The 24689-nt window shown below is 40.3% G+C and overlaps 1 protein-coding gene across 7 annotated transcripts in view; it reads right to left on the minus strand.

Moving 5' to 3' along the window:
• Positions 1-24689, minus strand: part of ARMC8 (armadillo repeat containing 8) — an 811657-nt gene that overhangs the window by 204397 nt on the left and 582571 nt on the right. For all 7 annotated transcript variants that reach the window (XM_085648657.1, XM_085648654.1, XM_085648653.1 and 4 more), the window contains exon 18: positions 22108-22203. In XM_085648657.1, the coding sequence (XP_085504783.1) occupies positions 22108-22203 (96 nt within the window). The remainder of the gene's footprint in view (positions 1-22107; positions 22204-24689) is intronic.

Consider the following 24689-nt stretch of genomic DNA (forward strand, 5'->3'; position numbering starts at 1 on the left):
CCTGTATACTAGGGATTTATAAGTAAGTTAGCTTATGCCAACTGGGTATAAGCCAATTTGACAGATTTGTTTTAAGGTCGGGGCACTGCCACTGTCTGGTTAGCAGGCCTCAGTGCACACTCAAGAGTCGGAAAACCAGCAACATTAGTCCAATTGTCTTGGGGACAAGACAAATCTGTTCCCGAATGTCTCCACCCATCTGTACTCCCTATTGGGGGGGGGGGGGTTTATTAGTTAGAAATGTGCTGGGGTTTGTTTTGTTGCTGACGCTTGCACCATCAAGCTTTCAGGGGAGCTGAGAAAAAAGTGCAGACTCAACTGGGGCAGGACTGTGCTGTCGTACAATTTGGCAGTTGACCGAGGGGGCAGGAGTAAGGTTTGGCGCATGCCCCCAAAAGGTATCTGTAAGGGCCTTGTTAACGGTAAGAGTGGCTCTGTAGACTTTTGCCCCAGCTGTAGAATTTCCATAAGTACATTGGTCTTGACATCAAGGTGGGGAGCTTGAGATCAAGGACTTTGGCCATCCAACGCATAATCATGGCGTACAAAGTACTCTCCTCAGTGGCAGGACTAGGAGGAGAGCGAAATCTGGACTCAAGGGAGTTATCAAGGCCACTAGCAGGTCGTCATACCAATCCTCCTTGTGATAAGTTTGACCAATCTCCTAACCCGCATAGCAATCTTTGTCCGAATCCATGCCAAACAGGAAATGCAGTGTGTTGCGAGGCCAAATTGCTATATCCTGATTATTGAAGAATATGTTTCCCACTTTAGCTATCTCCCTGCTGCTCAGCCAGTGTGAGTGTTGACAGTGGAATGTTGGTGTGACTGTGATGCTTGGAATGCTTGGGTGCCTGTGTGGATGAGTAGTGACAGTTGGAAGATGGGTATTTTTGTCCCATTTTCAGAGTGTATTTCTCGTTCCTCGTTTTAGGAATCTTGTTTTCATTTTTCCTTCCTTTGTTTTGGGGATCATTGTCTCGGGGTGTGGTCAGCCCTTTTGCTACACATTACATATTTTTCAATGTTGTTTTATTGGGGAGGATGGGTTTTATTGCTTGTCAATATATTTACCTTTTCTTTCAGGTTATTTAGTGTTCAGACTCTCTCGTGAAGTTGTATTTTAATTTGCTTCCCTGAGTTTTGAACTTTTCTCTGCTCTTGTACATTCTTGGGTATAGTTTCTCCCTTGTATTGTTCTTTTCATTTTTAATTTAAAGGAGGGGGGTATGTTATATCCTGATTATTGAAGTATATGTTTCCCAGTTTAGCTATCTCCCTGCTGCTCAGCCAGTGTGAGTGTTGACAGTGGAATGTTGGTGTGGCTGTGATGCTTGGAATGCTTGGGTGCCTGTGTGGATGAGTGGTGACAGTTGGAAGATGGGCTGAGCAGCAGGCAGGCTGCTCCTGGTGGGGCTGGAGAATAAGGAACACTAGGCTAATGGACATTTGTACATATTTACAATCCTGTAACAAGAAGTCAATAAAGAAATACTTGAAACACAACTCGGCTGCGTCTGGTAAGATGCAACACAAATCAAGGGGAAGTTTGGCCTCTGCCATTGTAACTGCTCTACCAGTCTGCAGTAGCAGACTGGGAGTCACGTTTTACCTTGTCACACTCAGGATGGCACAACAAGTCCGGCAGTCCTTCAGGGGACACTAACTTACAGGTACCTTGTACGCCTGGGACAATATACTAGCGACTTACAAGTAAGGTAAGCCATGCCAATTGGGCATGAGCCAATTAAACATGTACCTTTTTGACGATCAGAGCACATGCACTGAGTCCTGATTAGCATGGCTCAGGGCATTTCAGAGCCATTACTCCAGTGCCAAGTAATAAAGAGTGGGGCAAAAAGCATGCTTGCTCACAATAGGCATGCTGACAAATTGTATCTGTATCATGTGAACAACAAGTAAGCCCGGCTGTTAACAGTCCCCAGGGCCATGAAGGGCTCCAGGAGGGGGGCCGCGTGGGCTCCAGGAGGGGGGCTGGGCAGCCTCCCTCCCAACAATTGCACAGCCCCGGGGAGGTGGTGGTCCCCGGGGCTCCATTATGGACCCCCGCATTTAAATATTAGTGCCCGGGGGAGGTGGTGGTCCCTGGGGATGTGGGGGGGGGGGCTCAAACTCCTCCCCCCTCCCTCCACAGGTCTATTTTTTTTTTTAAAGCCCCGGGGTCGGGGGGAAAGCTCCTCGGGGCAGCGGGGGGGGGAGGGGGGGGGGGGCTTTGTGCCCCCGCTAAGTAATTATTAAAGCCCCGGGGGTGGTGGTCCCCGGGGGTGCCTCCAAGGCCCCAACCCACAGATTAAAAAAGCAAAGCCCCGGGGGGTGGCGGTCCTCGGGGCTGCGGGGAGGCCGTGAGCCCCCTGCAAATGTTTAATGAAAGCCCCGGGGCTGCGGGGGCCTGCCTGAACCCCCCAATATACATTTTTCACTGCCCACGGGACTTGGCCCACCCGGGGGCTAAATAATAACGAAGCGCGGCAGTCCACGCTTTGTTTTTTGTTGCGGCAGGTTTGCCGATTTCTTTAAAAAAATAATGCTTTTTTGGGCCCTGGGGGTCCTTGTGGGACCCCCTGAGCAGGCCTAGGGGGTCAGGGTGTTTCTACCCTGCCCCCTTTTCTTGTTTTGCGTGTTTGTTTTACTGTTTTCTTGTGCCTCGGTTCTACCGAGGCACAAGATGGCTGCCAACACTTTCTGGTTTGGGGTGTTGACAGCCAATTAGAATATAGCTCGTGGTCGGGAGGGTCCGCGGATCCACCGCGGCCATAAATATCGAAACTTTTATTTTTTGATTTTCTCAGCAACCGTGTCTAAACTTTCCTATGGGAAATTGATTTTTTGACCTCTATTTTGAACTGCAGTCGTGTCTAAAGTTTCCTATGGGAAATAACATGGAGAAAACATGTTTTGGGACCCCCCCCTTTTTTTTTTTTATTATCCTACCCCGCTTGGCGAATCACACTGAAACTTTCAGGATAGGAGCTGACCGGAGCGGGCCATAAGGTTTAGGAAAGGAAAGGAAAGGGGATGATGGAGATAGATATATATATATATATATATATATATTCTCCACACAGATAGTGCCCATCCTATGCCATTGATACACAGTATTCCCTTTGGGGAATTCTATAGGGCCAGGAGGGCATGCAGTAGCCAGGATGAATATTTGAAAATTGAAAAAGATATTACAAATAGATTCAGGGAAAGAGGATACTCTCCACAAGCAATAAAAGGCGCAGCCATAAAAGCTAGATAATGTGATAGACAAAAAGCACTCTTTGAACCATGACGAACTCAGAAAAAGAAGGACAGTTCAAAGGTAGTGAATCCAAGATTTATTATGACATTTAACACCAACCACAAAAATTCGAGCCATTTAAAAAAACATTGGTATCTGGTTCCAGGAGATCCCTCAATAGGTTCAAAATTAAATAGACAACCAAATGTTACTTACAGGAAATCAAAATCTTTGAAAGATTTAATTGTAAGTAGTGAGTTTCAAGACAGAAAGAGGGGAGCTACAAATTGGCTCCAACCAAAGGCAGGTTTTAAAAAATGTTTTAAATGTAAAGCGTGCCAACATGGTTTGAACAGCACGAATTTAAATTTATTTTTAATAAAACTATTTTTATTAAAAGCTTTTTAACCTGTAGATCTGATTTTGTTGTCTATTTATTACAATGTAACTGCCCAAAAGTATATATAGGAAGTACTACTCTACCTGTATATAAGAGAATTCTCCAACATAGACGAGCAATTTTAAACAAAGACAGAACATACCCAGTCGCAAGACATTTTGAAAAATTTCACCAAAGCAATCCCTCGAGTCTCCAATATAGCTGTATAGCTGAGATCCACCGTACAAAGAGAGGAGGAGATGGGGAGAAGGAACTCAGGAAATTGGAAACTTATTACATCTTAGAGTTTAATAGCAAAGAACCTCATGGACTGAATGTCGAAGAGGATTTATATACTTGCTTGCACTGAGATAGTGAAATTAGGGTTGCTGCGGGTAGAAGCTGCACAAAATGAGACCTTTTTGTTTTTTTTAAATGAGACTTATACAATGAGTAAAGAAAGAACATAGGAGTGATGGTTTTCATCTGTATATGAAATGTGGATTTTTTTAACATTGAAAGTGTAAGATTTGCTATAAAAAAAGCTTTTATAAATATGTAATGACATTTTAATGAGATATATATTTTTGGGATAAAGTGTTTTAAAAAGTGTATGAAATATGTTTATTTATGTTTTGTAAAGCACTTGCACTTTAAGAAAAACTTTCTGAGATTTAGAAAATTCCTTTTTAAATATGTAATGAAATTTGAATTAGATATTTATTTGATAAATGTTTTTCTAATTGGCTAATGAAATGTGTATAACAATATATTGTGAAGCACTGACACTTTCAACGACTAATTTGCACAAAGCACTAGCACTTTGAGATTGTAATTTTTCTATAGTATACAGGATTAAGGAATAATACCATCTTTATTTCCGTGGAAAATATAAAATGAAGAAACATACATAATGTAAATTGAATAGGTGCAGATATACAAATGCGTTCTTTGGTAGATGGTTGGCAGAGCCATAAATAATTTTTATCTTGTGAGTTAATCTGGACTAAAAATGCAAGGGGTGAAATATCTCTGTGATATATATAAATCCAGAAAGATGAAAGTGAAATATGGTAGCAACATATGTAAAAATAACGTATTTTACGTTGTCATCTCTATAGAATAGATGGTGTAAATTGGAACTTTCCAAATAACATGTCATTTATCTGTATATGCACCGTGTACATTTAAATATGGCCGCCACTTTCAACCAAAAAGAGTGTGTAGGCATATGTGTGGAAACTTCGATAGTCCTTCCTCATTGTCGTTACTCTTTGATAGAGTATTTTAAAGTAAAAATGATGGCACTCCACCATCGTAAACAAGGCAGCTGAGACTGCTGAAACGCGTAGATGTTTATCATCTAAATAAAGATCCGAGTGATTCAACCCTTCTAGAGTGCTGGACGATTATTTCCTATATACCAAGGATAATCATATTTTTGTATGTATGTATGTATGTATGTATGTATGTATGTATGTATGTATGTATGTATGTATATATATATATATAAAATTCACTTAAAAAACCATAGGTTTCACACATGTTATAGTTAGGTGGATATTTCACTCGTAAAAAACCAATGAAATTCCCCCGTTATAGTTAGTTCAGATAACTATAACTCGCACGCCCACAATCCTGCTCATGACGTCACATATTACATCACTCATGACATGGTCAGTGGCATCACTCATGACATCACTGATGACATCATCCTTGTGATAGAGTGGCGGTCGCGCGAGTTTTAGTTATCTGAACCAACTATAACGGGGGGATTTCATTGTTTTTTTACAAGTGAAATATCCACCCAACTATAACATGTGTGAAACCTATGGTTTTTTAAGTGAATTTGCAAGGTTTTTTAAATGCTAATTCCTAACTATAACGTGTGTGAAACCTATGTTTTTTTCAGTGAATGTGTACGGTTTTTTAAATGCTAAGTTATGTATGTATTAATTTTTTTTTCTATATTTATTTTACAATAAACTACGTAGTAAATTTTTTTTTTTTATGGGTTTTCACCGTGCGCGCACCCCCGCAAATTAAAAAAAGAAAAACATTAAAATGTTTTTTTCTGCCTTCGGGGTCCTTCAGGGACCCCCTGACAAAGGCTAGGGGGTAAGGAACTCTCTACCCTGCCCCCTTTTCACGTTCGCCACCTACCTTTTTCACTCTCGCACTGAAAACAAACAAAATGGCTGCCGACACTTCCTGATTTCGACCGATTCGAAAGTTGACTGACATGTAACCACCAATCAGAATTACGCTCGCGCGCGTTAGGGTGCGCGCACGGTGCGTGGCTATAGATATGTATGTGCTTTTAACTGCAATTTTCTCAGGAACTACTGAACAGATTAACTCCATATATGCAAAAGGCACATCCCTGACCTGAGGACTACCTCTCTGCCAAATTTCAAGTAATTCTGTTCAGCCGTTCGGGCTGTACCTTCGACTAAAGGTCCTATGGGAAAATGCATGGGGAAAACGCGTTTTGGGACCCCCCTTTTTTCTCGGTCCCCGCTTGACGACTTCCCCGAGACTTTCAGGGTAGGAGCTGAGCGGAGCGCCCCATTAGTTTTGAAAATTTCGCGAAGATTCGTCAACCGCGCCAAAGTTATTCAAAATAGAATTTTGAGATTTCCTATGGAAACACGGTCCTAACTATAACTATCTACTGGCGACCGCCAGTAGATAATATATATATATATATATATATATATATATATATACACACACATATATATATTCACTGAAAAAACCATAGGTTTCACACAAGTTATAGTTAGCTGTACATTTCACTCGTAAAAAACCAATGAAATTCCACGTTATAGTTAGTGCAGACAACTATAACTCACGCGACCGCAATCCTCTGCTGATGCGAATACGGTATTTAGACACTTATTTGCCCATGTCTTCTTCCATTAAATTTTAGCTATACATATATTACAAATATTTTTTGTTCATAAAGACACATATGTCATTAGCAGAGGATTGCGGTCGCGTGAGTTATAGTTGCCTGCACTAACTATAACGTGGAATTTCATTGGTTTTTTACGAGTGAAATGTACAGCTAACTATAACTTGTGTGAAACCTATGGTTTTTTCAGTGAATTTGCAAGGTTTTTTAAATGCTAATTCCTAACTATAACGTGTGTGAAACCTCTGGTTTTTTCAGTGAATTTGTACGTTTTTTTAAATGCTAAGTTACTTTACGCCGTTCGTGCCGTGCGCGCCCACTTCACGCAGTTCGTTCCGTGCGCCAGTAGGTAGTTATAGTTAGGACCCTGTTTCCATAGGAAATCCGCAACATTCTATTTGGAATAACTTTGGCGCCGGTCGACGAATCCTCGCGAAATTTTCAAAACTAATGGGGCGCTACGCTCCGCTCTTTCCCTGAAAGTCTCGGGGGGATTCGTCAAGCAGGGGCTGAGAAAAAGGGGGGTCCCAAAACGCGTTTTCCCCATGCATTTTTCCATACGACCTTTAGACACAGCTACAGCCCGAACGGCTGAACAGAATTACTTGTAATTTGGCAGAGAGGTAGTCCTCAGGTCAAGGAAGTGCCTTTTGTAGGTCTGGTGTAAATCTGTTCAGTAGTTCCTGAGAAAATAGCATTTAAATCAATATATATATATCTGTAAGCGCGCTCCGAGCGCGCACCGTAAGCTTACCGTACGCGTACGGTGCCGTGCGCGAGCGCGATTCTGATTGGCTGTTAGATCTTAGTAAACATTCGAATCGGTCGAAACCAGGAAGTGTCGGCCGCCATTTTCTCTCTCGCACTCTGAGGGGGGGAGGAAAAACAAAGTTGGATATCATAAAAAGGGGGCAGGCTAGACAGCTCCTAACCACCTAGCCTTGGTTATGGTGTGCCAGAAGGCCATCCAAAGTCCCCAAAAAATTTTTTTTATTTTTTGAAAAAACGCCGAATACGCTTACCGTACGCGTACGGTGAAAAATTAAATAAAAGAAAACCAAAATCCATATATTCCCCCCCCCCCCCCCCCCCCCGTGTGCATCGTATATTCAATTTGAGCGGAACATTTAATAGAAAACCTTTCACAACGAAGCGCATAATATGTCCTCCGTGTGCGGACGGTGCGCGAAGGGCATCGTGCGTACATGGACCATCCAGCGTAACGTGGGCGCGTGCACGGCACTAACTGCGTTAAGTGGGCGCGCGGTGCGCGAAGCGCACCGCGTGCTTACTGTGCGTGCACGGTGCGCGAAGCGCACCGTGCGCGCACGGAACGAACTGCGTGAAGTGGGCGCGCATGGCACGAACGGCGTAAAGTAACTTAGCATTTAAAAAAACGTACAAATTCACTGAAAAAACCATAGGTTTCACACACGTTATAGTTAGGAATTAGCATTTAAAAAACCTTGCAAATTCACTGAAAAAACCATAGGTTTCACACAAGTTATAGTTAGCTGTACATTTCACTCGTAAATATGCATGTGTGTATATATATATATATATATACATATATATATATATATATATATATATATATATATATATATATATATATATATATATATATATATAGTTGCTCACTGATCCTGGACAGCCCTTTTGAGGTTGGTGCAGGATACAGGCAATGAGGTGCTCTTGAAGTAATGTCTCCAAATCCCCATCACATCAAACTGAAAAATGGGCCCTTCAAGATTGCAATGTCAGTGAAAGGTTTATTTGATGACAAGAGAAAACTCTTTTCACAGAATAAACCCTTCACTGGCATTGCAATACTGAAGTGCATGTTTTTCTGTTTGATGTGATGGGCATTGGGGGGCATATAATAATCTATCAATATATATATATATAAAGCAAAGATCTATCTATCTATCTATCTATCTATCTATCTATCTATCTATATATATATATATATATATATATATATATATATATATATATATATATATATATATATATATATATATATATATATATGTTCACTTAAAAAACCATAGGTTTCACACATGTTATAGTTAGGTGGATATTTCACTCGTAAAAAAACAATGAAATTCCCCCGTTATAGTTAGTTGAGATAACTATAACTCGCGCGCCCGCAATCCTCTGCTCATGACATCACATATTACATCACTCATGACATGGTCAGTGGCATCACTCATGACATCACTGATGACATCATCCTTGTGATGGAGTGGCGGTTGTGCGATTTATAGTTATCTCAACTAACTATAACGGGGGAATTTCATTGGTTTTTTACGAGTGAAATATCCACCTAACTATAACATGTGTGAAACCTATGGTTTTTTAAGTGAATATATATATATATAAATACATATATATGTATATATATATTCTCAAGTAATACCTCCAGCAGGAAAGACAAACGGGACGCAATCTCTGCAACCTTTTTGCGCTTTTTTTATTTTCAGTCAGTCAATAAGTCTTTATTCGATTAACATCATAAAAGACATACTATACATATTAGAAAAATAAAGTTCATATAAAATACAATATCATATTACAGTACAAGATAAAAATATTAAAATCATGTAAAATATTTCATAGTAGTTAAATGATTAAGACATAATGACTAAGCATAGTAGAATTTAATAAAACACACGCCAGTCTAACCTAAAAGTCCATAGTGATGGCGCTAGTTTAAAAGCAACTGAAACCGTGTGGGACACATATCAAGAATTAAGTTTCCGTACCCTAAGAATCCACGCCCAACTAATGAATTTGGCAACACCTATTACAACAGGTTTTGATGTGTCTGTTTTCAAAATTCTACTGGCAACCTGTGCAGAACGGGTGCTCATTAATCTGCAGACGGGACGAAGCCAAACACGTCGAGGAAGAAGGTAGGATGGACAGCAAAAAAGAAAATGATCCATAGATTCGATCATATCCACACAAAAGGGGCACTTATCACTACCAAGAGGACTCCAGCTTTTAGTGAGACCTCGCAGTGGTAGGGCGCCCACTCTAAACTGATGGTACAGTTTACGATCAAGATGTTTCATAATGGTGTCCCAGTAACCTTCATAAACAGACTCGTCTTTAAGAGCGAAAAATGTAGCAGTCATGTAGGTGCCCGTAAGGGAGGCAAATCTCCTGTTCTTAATCATACACCAATAAGCGTCCCTTAAAACATTTTTCGGCGGGAAAACTGCAGTGTCTGGGTTGGCCCAAAGGTCACCCATCCCAAGGTCTGTCAACATGGTTTTAATACCAGACAACCATGATATCCTATGCGAACCCTCCAGCCCTTTGACCTCCAAGAGGGCTTTAGCATAGATAGATAATTCGGGAGTAGTCCACAGGCGTCGCCAAAATGCCAGGGGTCTATACCCTGCCAAGTCCTCTAGAGGCTGGATTCCCAAGTCATATAATAATGGAATACGCGGTGTTGATTGCGGAAGCCCTATTGCTGACCGGAGAAATTTGTTCTGGGCAGTCATCAATTTGGACAGGTTACTAAAGCCCCAAATTTCAGCACCATATAAAATGGCAGGAAGAATCTTGGAGCCATAAATCTTCATTAGGGGAACTATTGGTTTTGTTAAAGAATGTTTATGCTCTTTCAACAAAGCTCCACCTAATTGGGCATGTTTAAGAGCGAGAAGATCCAGCTGGTTTGACCAGCTGCAAGTCTCGCTAAAGGTAACCCCTAGATAAGTAAACACAGCCGTTTGATCCACCACCCAAACATACCCGCGCATTAATGCGCCTGGGGCCTCGAAAAACCATGAACTTGGTCTTCCCAACATTTATTTCCAACTCATGTTCACGACAAAAAACCTCGAAGTGAGACAGGGCTAACTGCAAGCCCTGTCTCGTCTTCGAAATCAGAAGAGTATCGTCTGCGAACATGAGTAGGGGAATCTTCATTCCAGCCAAAGAGGGAGCATCAGTTGGACGGTTGGAGAAATAGTTTATAACCCTATTAATGAATAGTGAGAACAGAGTGCGAGCAAGCACACACCCTTGGCGAACTCCTTTGGATACTTTAAATCTGTCCGTCACCTCCCCTGGTTTGCCCCATCGGACACGGGCATACGTATTATCATGAATGGTAACCAGGAAGGAGACCAATTCTTTGGGCATGCCCATCTCCAAAAGTGCTTCCCATAACTTGACCCTCGGCACAAGGTCAAACGCGGACCGTAGGTCCACGAAGGCCGCATAAAGCTTACCACCCCCAAAAAAAACCTCCTTCCAATAAAGGAGTACAACCCTAAATGCTTGGTCCAGGGTCCCAATATGTGAACGAAACCCCGCCTGAAGAGGGGACAACACATTAGAGTCAGTCATCCAGGATTGTATACGACCCAGTACAAGGAGGGCTATAATTTTTTGTACTGCGTCAATAAGGCTAATTGGTCGATAATTGGCCGGGGCAGAGCGATCGCCTTTCTTATAAATCGGCAATAACACTGCCCCAAGCCAGGAGTCAGGGACAGCAGCACCACCCGCAAGGCCGTTTGCTAGCACAGTCAAGTACTGGATCCATACATCTTGCTCTTGGATGAATAAATCAGCAGGGATATAGTCGGGGCCCGGGGCCTTACCACTCCTAATACATTTTAAAACAGACTTAACCTCACAGGGGGAAAATTCCAAGGGGGTTTCAACATCAAATGGACAAATATTATTAACCACCCTCTCGCTAACCTTGAACTGCTCCTCGAAATACGCAACCCACTGCTGTGGCTCAACGTAAGTGGTGGGCCGGATATCCGAGGGGCAGTTGCCCCATTTGAGAAGATGCCAGAATTGGACCATATTACGGTCATGACAAGCCTGATATAGGTCCCTCCAGCGGTCCTCATCCCAATTTTGCTTGGCCTTAAGTTGGGCAGATTTATATGCAGTTCTACATTTTTGGATGGTAGGGGGAGAACTGGATTTAATGGCCTGTATTAAGGCACTTTGGGCCAGTCTGCAGTCCTTGTTAAACCAAGTGCAGGATCTCAACTCTTTGCCTTTACCGATAGAAGATGGAGTTCTAACAAAGAATAATTTAAGTTCGGTAAAGAGCACGTTGTGAATATCCCGTATGTTAGCCTTAATCAGATCTTGGGACTTCAACTGGTTGAGAGTTGCCATGGTATTGCTGACCAAATTCCTGATAGCTGCCCGAGAAGCCTCACAAGTGGCGATTTTCGGCCATCTCACCCTTCTTAGATCCTTTGTAAGAATAACATCCATAGAAGTACGGGCATCAGGAGTAGTAAGAGGGTCAGTAAAGCTATTATCATTAATACAAAGGACCAGTGGGTTGTGGTCACTCTCGACTCTACTTGCTACCACCATATCATCAATAAGCGACCACAACTCCAAATTGACTAAAATATAGTCGATTCGACTCCCAGTTCTGCCATTGTCAAAGGTCATCCTCCCCAGCCTATCCGATTTTGTTCGCCCTTTAACTGCTCTCATTCCCTGGTTTAAACATAAACCTTTCATGAACAGGGCCGGTTGTGTCCATTTTCTTACAGGTTCCAGCTCCAACTGGGGAACACCCCAGAGAGAGTCTTCATCCTCTGTAAGATCCCCACTATCAACACCCAAGGGCTCAAAGCAGACATTAAAGTCTCCAGCCACTATCTTATTGGTGGATTTCAATTCGAGCCCTAAATAGTTCTCCAAAAGGAGACAAGTGGGTGAACATTTGCCTCTCGGCAGGCCCCTCACATAAATGTTTATTATAAGGAGATTAAGGCCACTGCAACCTTTTTGCGCTTTTTTTATTTTCTTAATTCCTTTACTGCACGGGATACAGGCATGAACAGATCTACGCGTTTCGGTATCCCAGATACCTTGCTCACGATCAACTGTTTACTTGGCACCGCCCCCTTTAAATTTGCTGGTTGTTACATCATTTCCTGGCAGTGACCCAAGTTCCCTTTGCATTCTGGAGAATGTAGTTTTTATCAAAATATTTTTTTTCTTCATTCTGTGCCATATATCTTTATATTACATCGGAATCTTAACAATAAGAAATTAATGGAAATTATATAAAGGTAATATAATGAAAGACGGGAAAGAGTTCAATGTCTCTATTTCACATGCCCGAATAGCAAGTTCATTTTATGTTGATATTCCTTCATTTTAATCCCTCCAATGGGACATATCATTTTTGATCCTATATCTGGCGCCATTCTTTAGGATAGAAAATTCATTCATATTTCCTTTGTTTACATTTCTTCATTGTTACCCCTCTGGTGGGGATTAATCTTATTGATGTACAATGACATGAATTTCAGATTCATCTTTACAATTCGTTTCCCATCTTTTTCAATACCTAATTCTTATTTTGTATACTGTTCTTTATTGTTTTCCTCCTTTTTTTATTTTCATCTTTTTTATGTATGTCTTTTTGTTTTTATGTATTCATCCCTTGTTTTTTGGGGAAGCTGTAGTCCCCACACTATTAAACCTAGATGCCATAGAGGGAGAGGAAATTCCATTGAGCATGGCAATCACGCAAGGAGGAGCAGGCCTAAGCAGGATGAAACCGAAGTCAAAGTTTTATCCTCAATTGACATCAGGAAATAAAATAGATTTGTTTCAAGAAGCGGTCATTCAAGATCTGTACAAATTAAAGGGTCCGGAATTCACAGATAACTTGACTAAACAAGAAAGGGATGCCCTGCTGAACCTAACAACGGATGATCAGATTGAAATTAAAATGGCGGACAAGGGGGGAAATATAGTGATTCGGGAAAAAGGAGCGTATGCCTTGGAAGCACATCGTCAATTATGGAACATGGTTTACTATGAAAGATTGAAAAAGAACCCTACCTTGGAAATAAAAGAAGCAGTTGACAACAGGCTTCAAAAATGGGCAGGACGGGAACTTATAAATGAGGATGAACGAAAATATCTAACAGTGACTCATCCAATTACAGCTACAATTTATTTTCTGCCTAAACTTCATAAGGACCAAAAAAAACACCGGGCAGACCTATCTATCAGCAAAGGGATCGTTGTTGGAACCTATGGCCAATTACATTGACGATTTTCTAAACCCCTACGTAACTCAACTCAGCTCTTACATACAGGATACAACGGACCTGTTAAGGCTACTGCAAAATACTCCCTGGCAGGATACATATACAACTGGTAACAATGGATGTCATATCCCTGTATACCAATATAGGGAATGACATGGGCCTGGAAGCATGTGATTTCTTTTTAAAAGATCGTAACATCAAATACTGTGAACATAACAAGATGCTTCTAGAAATGATATCAATATGTCTAAACAAAAATATCTTTGTATTCGGAGAGGAAGTGTATCGCCAGAGGATCGGGACTGCAATGGGATTTTCAGTTAGTCCCAGTAATGCTTGTCTAGCGATGGGATACTGGGAAAAGGAGGTGGCATGGTGTGCAAGTAATGACAGAATGTTGAATAAAGTCGTCAGTTGGAGACGGTTCATTGACGACCTATTCATCATATTTACATCAAAAATGGCCATATACAAACAACATTACACAGAAAAAGCACGGCAACCAATGCCACCTTAGAAGCAACAAGCTTTCATCAAAAAACCCTAATCTCAAGCATTCCTTATGGTGAATTCTTGAGGATTCGGCGAATCTGCAGTGAAGAAGATGAATGGCGAAAGCATGGAAATAACACTATGGAAAGGTTCAAGAAAAGGAAATACAATGCCAACATAGTTAGAAAATGCTGGGAAAAAACGAACAGCAAAACACGAGAAGAGTGTTTATCCCGAAAACAAAAGACTTCAGAGCAGGAGACCATTCGACTCATAACAGACTACTCACTAGAAAGTAAGCAAGTAGTGGGTATTCTAAGAAGAAACTGGAAGATATTACAGCTTGATGCTACTGTGAAGGAACTAGTAGGGAAGCACCCAACGGTGACATACAGGAGAGCAAAAAACTTGAAGGATCATCTAATTCACAGTCATTTTAAAGGGAAAAGCAAAGAAACTACATGGTTGAAGACAAAAGGGTTTATAAAATGCCATATGTGTAAAGCCTGCCAAATTGCCACACAAACAAAAGAAATAAAAATGGCAGACAACAAAACCTGGGAGATTCATCAATTGATAACATGCAAGACGCAATATACAATCTACATATTGGAATGTCCTTGTCCATTGAAATATGTAGGGAGTACAATCTTTGAATTGAAAAAGAGAATATTGGAACACATAAGAGCAACAATACACAAAGATAAATCTAATGCAGTGGCCAAGCATATGGAGCAATGTCATCAAGGGGACTGGAAGCAATTGAAATTCTATGGAATTGAAACCATACCAAGAAAAGAACGTGGGGGAGATCGAGAAAAACAATTGCGACAGAAAGAGTCACGTTACATCTTGAAATTACGAACATTACAGCCGTATGGCCTCAATCAGTCAGAAGAGCTCTACATACATTTATAACCAACTACAGCTTCCCCAAAAAACAAGGGATGAATATATATAAAAAAAAAGACATACTTAAAAAATATAAAAATAAAAAACGGAGGAAAACAATAAAGAACAGTATACAAAATGAGAATTAGGTATTGAAAAAGATGGGAAACGAATTGTAAAGATGAATCTGAAATTCATGTAATTGTAAATCAATGAGATTAATCCCCACCAGAGGGGTAACAATGAAGAAATGTAAACAAAGGAAATATGAATGAATTTTCTATCCTAAAGAATGGCGCCAGATATAGGATCAAAAATGATATGTCCCATTGGAGGGATTAAAATGAAGGAATATCAACATAAAATGAACTTGCTATTCGGGCATGTGAAATAGAGACATTGAACTCTTTCCCGTCTTACATTATATTACCTTTATATAATTTCCATTAATTTCTTATTGTTAAGATTCCGATGTAATATAAAGATATATGGCACAGAAAGAAAAAAAATATTTTGATAAAAACTACATTCTCCAGAATGCAAAGGGAACTTGGGTCACTGCCAGGAAATGATGTAAAATCCAGCAAATTTAAAGGGGGCGGTGCCAAGTAAACAGTTGATCGTGAGCAAGGTATCTGGGATACCGAAACGCGTAGATCTGTTCATGCCTGTATCCCGTGCAGTAAAGGAATAAAGAAAATAAAAAAAGCGCAAAAAGGTTGCAGAGAGTGTGTCCCGTTTGTCGTTCCTGCTGGAGGGATTACTTGAGAATTTGAAGCGGCGTGGTTCTGCCGCAGGGATAAGCACCCACGAGGAGCGCTGCAATTTCCCGGTGACTGGGAACCATAAGAGTGGATGTGTATGTATATATATATATATATATATATATATATATATATATATACATATTTGTATTTATATTTATATATGACGTTCATTGTAGTATACTTCAATATTTTGTTCATTCCATATTGATCAATACTGTCTTCTTTTGGCTTTTAGCCGTTTTTTTCATCCTTCATTTCATTTTTTCACACATTTTTGCACTAAGTTCACCTTAAAAACAGGTATTTATATACCGAAAAAAACAAATATGAATTCGACCGACATATTTGCTACCAGTATAGTAGCCTCTCTGGTTTATGAACAGAAGAATGCGTTGTACTCCAACATATATATTTTTTTCATGCAATCATGAATAGGGTCAACTTCGCCTCAAACAACTAGGTCTGGGTTCTATTATGTCATATACATTTCTGTTTTCAGTCATGGTTATTTTATGCATATACCTTATATGACCAGTTGTATTGTGCACTTTATTGCGTATTTTGCACACAGAAACTCCTGCGATCTGCATTTTAAATTTGCTAGATTTTGTACTTTAAGTATCTGCACTTTATAACTTATATTCATGTATTTGTACAATTGCGCAACAATGTATCATGACAAGTGATAACTTCTGTTTTCTAATGGGGGAAAAAAACGAATAATCCAGATTTCTTTTATGTCGTTTCACACCATTTACCATGTGACCACTCAGTGTTGTATATATTAGGATGTCCAGTATGGCTGTTACTCTATGTGATCAAGGCCACCTGCTGGCCGAAACGCGTAATGGCATGTCACGCCGATGCTGACTCTGAATAAACCTCACTGAAGCACGATCCGGTGTCCGTATGCTTTCTCCTCGCCTGTTGGGAAGTGGATGAATGCACCTGGTACTTATATATATATATATATATATATATATATATATATAAATAATATCTTTGTCCATTGGCTTGTATCTTTCTTCACATTCTTTAAATACGGAGGATTAGGTTTTATGACAATCTGATTTTGCTCCATCTATACAGTGTATGACTACACGAATCGTCTCCATCTAATATACCCTATGGGGCCATAATATGCCCTTTACTAAGGAATCTTTCTCTGTTAATTACTATGCCTATGCTACATATCGTCTAGCATGAGTGTGGAATTCACAAATACCACAATAGCTATATTTGATAGCATAGTCTCTGGGGCTTGCACCATTGCTTTGTAGTATCCTGCATGTTTTCTGTATCTCCTTTTATGTCATCACATAACCCTCGATTCTGTAGAGCCTGTAGGGCTCACAACTGGTGAGATTGCAACAATTTCCAGGACAATGGATCGAGGAACTATGACTGTTACATTTCCTTTATGTTTTCTGTCTGTGACATGCATGAATGAATGTAATCACCCTCTTACTATGATAAACCACTAACAGTGGATGTATGTGCACTGAGTGCAGGGTATAATACTCACACGTTAAAAAAAATAGGCATCTGCTAGCTAAGGGTCCTGGGGAAAGTCACAAGACCTTTCTCAGCTTAGGTGGCTGAAAAATGTATAATCTTTTTGATTTAGATACAGGAGATTACCAATCAATCCCCATTCTTGTTTTTAACCTTACCCACGCACCCATAGACTGAATAAATTGTACTCGGAAAATAGAGGTAATTTTCTATGTATGTGTTCATTTATATATCTATCTATAGATAGATATATCCACACATACATAGGTGTGTGTATATGTGTGTATACAAGGAATTGGCACGCTGGACAGGCTTGGGGTTGATTTCAGAGGCAGAGTTTAAATATTTAAGAGTGGACAATCCTGTAATTCCGATATTTGATCTAATCCCTAAAATACATAAAGATGCTATAACACCGCCTGGGAGACCAATTATCTCGGCTATTGGCAGTCTCTTTGAGACAATATCAAGATTTTTGGATTATTTTTTGCAGGATTTTGTCAAAAAGCTGCCCTCTCATATCCAAGACACTGGAGACTTTCTGAAAAAACTATGTGAGATCAAGTGGGAAGAAGGAGACGTGTTAATCAGTCTTGACATCTCCTCGCTCTAGATGAGCATTTCCCACACTGATGGTTTGAGGGCGTTAAAACACTTTTTGGGCTACAGACCTTTGGAACTGTATCAACATTCAGAGATGTTAATCAGAATAGCAGAGCTTTGTCTGGAAAACAACTTATTTCAATATGGCAACGACACATACAAACAGGTCAGGGGAACGCCCATGGGTACCTGCTTCGCCCCCACTTATGCGTATCTTCACTTATGCGAATCTTCACATGGGCTGGTGGGAGGAGCTGGTACTCATGGCCATCCATAGGCTCGAATGGGAAAATAACATCCTGCTGTGGGCCAGATTCATTGATGACCTGTTCATTATTTGGACAGGGTCCGCAATGGATGCCAAACTTTTTATCTTGTCTCTGAATGAAAATGATCTTAATCTGATTTTAACTGACACCATCAGTTCTTCTTCTGTACACATTTTAGACCTTGAGGTTTTTTATCAGTGAAGGTTGTCTGCACACAGGCACTTTCAGGAAGCCCACTGCGGGGAACTCCGTCCTACACAGTAAAAGCTTCCACCCACAAAAGTTAAAACAAAGCATTCCATACGCGGAGCAGCGCAGAATGAAAAGGAACTGCAGTGAGGCAAGCACAATTAGATTTAACTATAAGATTCAGGGAACGGGGATACAGCCAGACCGTCCATCAGGCTTTGACTAAAGTAAACAAGATACAAAGACATGACATACTGTTTGGGGAGAGCAGGAAAACCAGAGTGGGAACCAGGCAGAAAGGGAAAGACATTAGTATGATAATCGGATACAATGCCTACCATGCTAGGGTGAGAGCCATCATGAGTAGGCATTGGTATCTGGTCAAAGGGGACCCCATCCTAAAAGACACAGTTCCTAGAAAATCAATGATCTCTTACAGGAGGGCGAGATCCATGCGGGAACAACTAGTTAATAACAGCCCAAAATTGACCGAAACAGGCAGTTGGCGTAAAGCAAATCCAGGCTTTAATAAATGCATGAAATGCAAAGCCTGCAAGCATGGAATTAATAAAAAGGAAGTACAGTTACCTTTAACAACTACGCCTTGGAGGATTCTGAGGTTTTTAAACTGTAGGAGTGATCACGTGGTGTACGTGCTACAATGCACGTGCCCCATGACATACGTGGGCAGTACCTTCCATCTGGCACACGTCAGGATCCTCCAGCACTTGAGGGCAGTAAAAAACAGAGACCCAGCCTATCCAGTTGCTCGCCATATTAATGAAGTGCACGATGGCAAAATTGAGGACTTATCCTATTTTGTAATTGACTCAGTCCCGAAAAAAAGAAGAAGGAACAACAGGGAAGTAGAGCTAAGAAAGCTAGTGTCTCGGTATATTTTAATGCTCAACTGCAAAAGTCCTAACGGCCTTAATTCTGATGAAGGACTACATATGCATTTAGTATAGTAGAAGGTACTTAGTCAGGTGTCCTCAATGTATTTTAGCGACAGGGGAAGAACTTCATAATTTTTGGAAGATGTAAATCTGATGAACGCTTTTTAAGTCTTTTTGTATGATTATTTAGATGTGTAATGTTTTGACTAGGCACGGTGTGATTTAATACTAAATCCAAGAGTTATTTTAAGATCTGCATTAGATAGAGGACGTCAGAGTTTGTTAGTATTCCCAGGAGAAGATGACTATAAGCATGGGGTTTATAATTGATAAGAAATTTGACAAAGGAAGAGGATGGAAAAGGAAGGTATATGGGTCAATATTGGAGAGGATGACTGACATTGAATTTGAACAATCGATGTATTAGAATCATGCATTTGCACTTTAGATCTTATGGCAGCTATAATAACAAATTGCATTTTTGCACAAGAAAAGGGTAGTTGCAATATACAAATGACAGATGGTAGGCTTGATAGTCATACTATGAAATTTTGCACTTGCACTTTATGTCCTATGGCAGCCGTATCATGTATTTGCGTGGCTGCACAGAACTGCTATATTTGCACATTTATATTGTTACATGTTCAATCATAGTCTCTGAATAGTGACTCTATGCACTAGCACTTTATGCCCCCAAAATATCTCAACTCTTCCAGCTGATTTGTATAGGGTGGGCCCCGACAAGTGAGTCCCTATGTAACAAGGAGACCACTGTATAGTCATTGGGAACCCACGCATTTTTCCAGATATCCAAAATAGTCACCAATGTCCACTTCAGATGTATAGTGACCGAGTATGCTACAGTGTACTCACTGTAACATGTGGCGCAGATGCCGGTGGGAGTGTCCGTAATGAGAGCCACATAGTGGGGGCCGGCAATCGCAATAATCGGTGACAGTGAGATAATTATTAAGGAGTACTGCAACAGTGCTTCCTGACGTCTCCCATCCAAAAATTGTTTTACACTCAGATTGGGCTTTTAGTTAAGGCACAATAAAGTTCATTGAGGTGTGGAAAAAATAAACAAAAAAAACAATTGTATCACAAGTATACATGACCTATAGTGATGTGAAATCATATTCACTTAATCACAGTGCTAATAGGCACCAAAGCATGTAACTGAAAGTCATTATATAAATACTGGTATTAAGGTTTTTTAAACATTGAGAATGGCCAACAATTAACTTTTCTTTAGAATGCAGTCTTTTGTCTATGTTTTCTGCATCACGGGGTGGAGGAAGCACACAAAATGCATTGTGGGAATTTGGCTCATCTATGTGATCAAGGCAGGGGATCCTGCCGAAACGAGTCATAGCTCTCGATCAAATGCCAATAAAGTAATTTGGGAAATACCTGTGTCTTCGTGTCGAATTCCGGTGTGGAAGGAAAAGCGCGGGTTATTGTTTGGATATATATATATATATCTCTCTCACAGATCCCACTGGCAATACCTTTACAAAGTGCATAGGTGCTCTCTCCTTCAGAAGGCTGAGCCCACGCAGATACACTAGGTGCTCAGAGTGAGTACTAAATGATGAAGCATGCCACTAGTTGATTCTAGTGGGTGAGAATCCTTTTAAAATCATAAGGGATTCCCTGGTTAGAAGAGGTGGATAGTGGCTTTACTCCTCATCGATTTATCATTTGTATCTGGAAGAGTGGATTCCATCTCAATACTTCCATCTCTCCTTTTTGATTCTATATAATTTTGCGACACTCCAAACAAGGTAAAACCCTTGTAGTTATAAGAGTGGACATAGTTCCCTAGCACACTAGAAAACAGAATTTTTCAAGAAAAAACTCATCAGGGACGAGGAAGCAAGCTCCGGATCTGTGTAAATGGTGTGAAAAGAAAGGAATTGGTGTCGGCGCACAAGGGTGGCGCTTATACGCAGCTCCATTGTTACTTCCGGGGCAGATCGAAGTCAACGCAGAGATGCAAGACACCACCTACTGGTGCACTTGAGAACTGCTGTAAAAATGTTTTGGATCTATCCTCTCTGGTGCTATTCTAAAGGTGAGGACTCTGCTGTTAGAAGTATCCATCCAAACAAAAGTTACTGAGCTGAATACCTTCCTTTTAGCTATTAGATCATTACCTTGATCATTCAAGTAAGAAATTAAGATTGGTAAAAACTATGCAAAAATCATATCTGAAACCTAATTTCGAAGTGGGTGTGCACAAAACTAGGACAAGAAGCACTTAGATCGAGAAAATTTGGTGCACATCGTCTCAGCTGCTGACATTTTCCCGAAAGTTCCCACCAGAATCAAAAGTTGAGAAAACACATGTGACAGCTCAACCCAGTGGTGTTTTGGGGGAGGCGGTGGTGAGTAAATTGTGTCTGTTGACTACCACAATACCCAATCCCCCGAGAACAAGACGTCCATCGACTGCCAAACCCCCCCCCCCCAGAACAATTGGCCGCCACCCACCCCAACCCCGCTCTTACTTGCACCGGGCGGCAGACTTAGGGTCCGCCCTGGGTGGCAGTAGGTCTAGCTATGCCACTGGGTGTACCTACCTACTTTCCTCGACTCAAAACTCCCCCTGACAAGCATCATTAAAACAACACTCTACTTAATACCTCAAACTGATGGACACACTTTGTCTTGCCATTGAAACAGTGAGACCATGTACTATAGAAAACAAGAGGCTTCCTTATGGCCTCCTCAGACTCCATATATCGCCCTGTTAAGCCCAACCTGTAGTCCCCAACCTTTTGCCAATTTTGAATCACGATACTTCAAATGTCTCTATTTAGATCTAACAACATGAAAGCAATATATAAGAGTTAAAACTGACCTGCTCTTTGACCTCTGTGTTGTGCTCCCCTTCTAGAATGAGTGTTACAGCTTGCATGATCTGTTTGCCATGACTGCTCATAATTTGATCAATGTGCTGACAAAATAGACAAAATAGGGAATTAGATTTTCATTTATTTTTACAGAATTATATAGGGTGCAGAAACTCACAAAACCATTACAGCTCCAAATATGAAACATTCACACAATGCAATATCTGATAAATATACATATATTCATATAGATTAAGATAATGTCAACGGGCATCTTTTATACCTACAGAACAGATCAAATGCACAGAGTATCTTATTAGCAAAGCATCAAGAGAAGAAAATCAGTATGAGAGGTCAGAAATAGGACATCTGGAGAATACTTGGAAGGGCCAATTTCAGGGTCAGAAATGAAAGCGAATAATGTTCAGTTTAATTCTAGGAGAGCTATGAGCATGGCGTATGAAAAACAAATGAAAAAAATAGGGGCTATGGCGACCAGGCAACGAACCAGCAAACTAGGTAAACTGTAAATACTGGTGGTAACATGATGGAGTAAAACAAAAGGGTATATTGTAAGTGCACAGCAGAATTGAGTGTGGTCAAGAAAATGCTGGTCAGAATGGAAATCCAAAGGCCTACCTGAAATTGATTTGCTTTGCCTCACTTAACTATGTGAAAACAAACCAAACAAAAACATTTCACATAAACACATGCTGTCAGACAAAGTTTCAGAGATATGCCAGGCATTATAAAGAATATAGTACCTCGGTTTTACAAAGGTACTGCAGAGATCCTAGCATCATATGAGATTTGCCAGCAAGCGCCTACTATGTGATACAAAGGAACGAAAAGCTACTTACTTGTAATTCCATTTCTCCAAGAAGTACATCTTCATTAAATCATTCATCAAAGAATGAATATCTCAGCCGAAAACCCTTTTATGAAACCAATCTCTTTCCAAACTATTTTTACATATTGCACGACTAAAGACATTTCTTGTCATTTTTTTGTTTGTAAACAACTCAAATTTAAATTAAAACAATTAGCTAGAGTGAACGGTCCTTTTTTATTTATTAATACTTCCATTTAAAGGGGACAAAGCTCATGAAATTAGGTAAAAAAGCAACAGTCTTGCTAAAAATAAATTTATATTGACATATCAAGGCACAAAGCTGCTTAAGAGCTTTAAAAATGCAGTACATTATCAGCATCATTTCATTTGATCGTTAAATGAGAGGAAGGAGTCTAATTGAAGTTACCGTAGTCATTTTTCTGCCTCTACCAGAAAGGCAGAAGTGTTGTTTATTAGTTTCAAGAAATTAACAATGGGGTCTCTATCATAAGATATTCATTAATGCTTAGAAACAATAGAAGCTCCACTCAACATTAATGGAAGTTGTGAGTAAGTCAGAAAAATAAAAATTATTCATCGGAAGCAACAAAAATGAAAATATCTAGCTACGCAAATGCAGATATGCAACTGGCTGTGATTTATTTTTTTTAACACGTAGGCTAGGTTTTTGCAGACTGCTCCATAAAGGGTTCTTGGTTTTCGTAATTACTTTAGTCAGTTGAAGGACTCAGGAACTGGGGAGGGATCTCTGTTGGAGATGAATTATTAAAGAAAACACGGACGAAAAATTGATTCATATGGACATTCAGATGTGAGATCAAAGCTGAGAATAAATGGGTGAAGAGGTTGTTCAGAAGGCTGAACCCTTAGTGCAAGGCGACTGGATGTGAAATACAGATTTCCAAGCTGTGTACTGTCACCTACTACTGGTTAAGAAAAAGAGGAAATTACTGAAGTTCAGGGTTAACAGCACTACTACTGCACAGTACTTCTCTTTAGTCTAATGTCCAGTCCAGACGCCGAAGTGGATTAACTCCGTCGAACGGAAATCTCCATCTAAAAGTATATTGATAACAATGTCCAGAAGATGCAATAATCACTAATGGTTTTTGGGTCACTCCTGCAGTGTCTGTGACTTCACACAAATAGCTCAGCAAGTCAATATTCACTCTGTGCAGAAGATTCATTGTGTGGTTGCTGACAAAGAGATTGAAAATATTTTTTTATTTGCATGACAGATCCTTTACATTTATAAAAGCTCTTTCATTTGACAGAAATCCCCATTCTACTGCTAACCTCATATACTCTCTTCTAGGACCGATTGAATCCTGCATTTTCAACCTCCTTTCTAGTGTAATTCTTGTAGTAACAGTCAGCATGATGTTAGTTGCTTACCTATAACCACTATTATCGTTCATATATTCACATACCTGAATAATTTCCAGTTGTCAAGCTGGGAATCCCTGCCTGAACTTCAGCCAATGCAGTGTTCCCCCCACCCCCTTCTGGGTATAATTTGGTTCTCCTTAAGTTTTGCATTTTAGACACATTAGGTGTTTCTCTCTGCTTGCTTTGCAGAGGTACTTATAACACATTTGTTTTTAGCACAGTATTTGTGAGAACACGCTGTATGTGTTTGTTATTTAGGGACTCTTGAGATTGCCACAGTCTTCGTCCGTACAGCCCTGAAGAGTCACGGGTTGTTTCCCGTTGACTAAACACGTGTCAGCTGGTTGT

The sequence above is a fragment of the Triturus cristatus genome, chromosome 3_2 (genome assembly GCF_964204655.1).
Source record: "Triturus cristatus chromosome 3_2, aTriCri1.1, whole genome shotgun sequence".
NCBI lineage: Eukaryota > Metazoa > Chordata > Amphibia > Caudata > Salamandridae > Triturus > Triturus cristatus.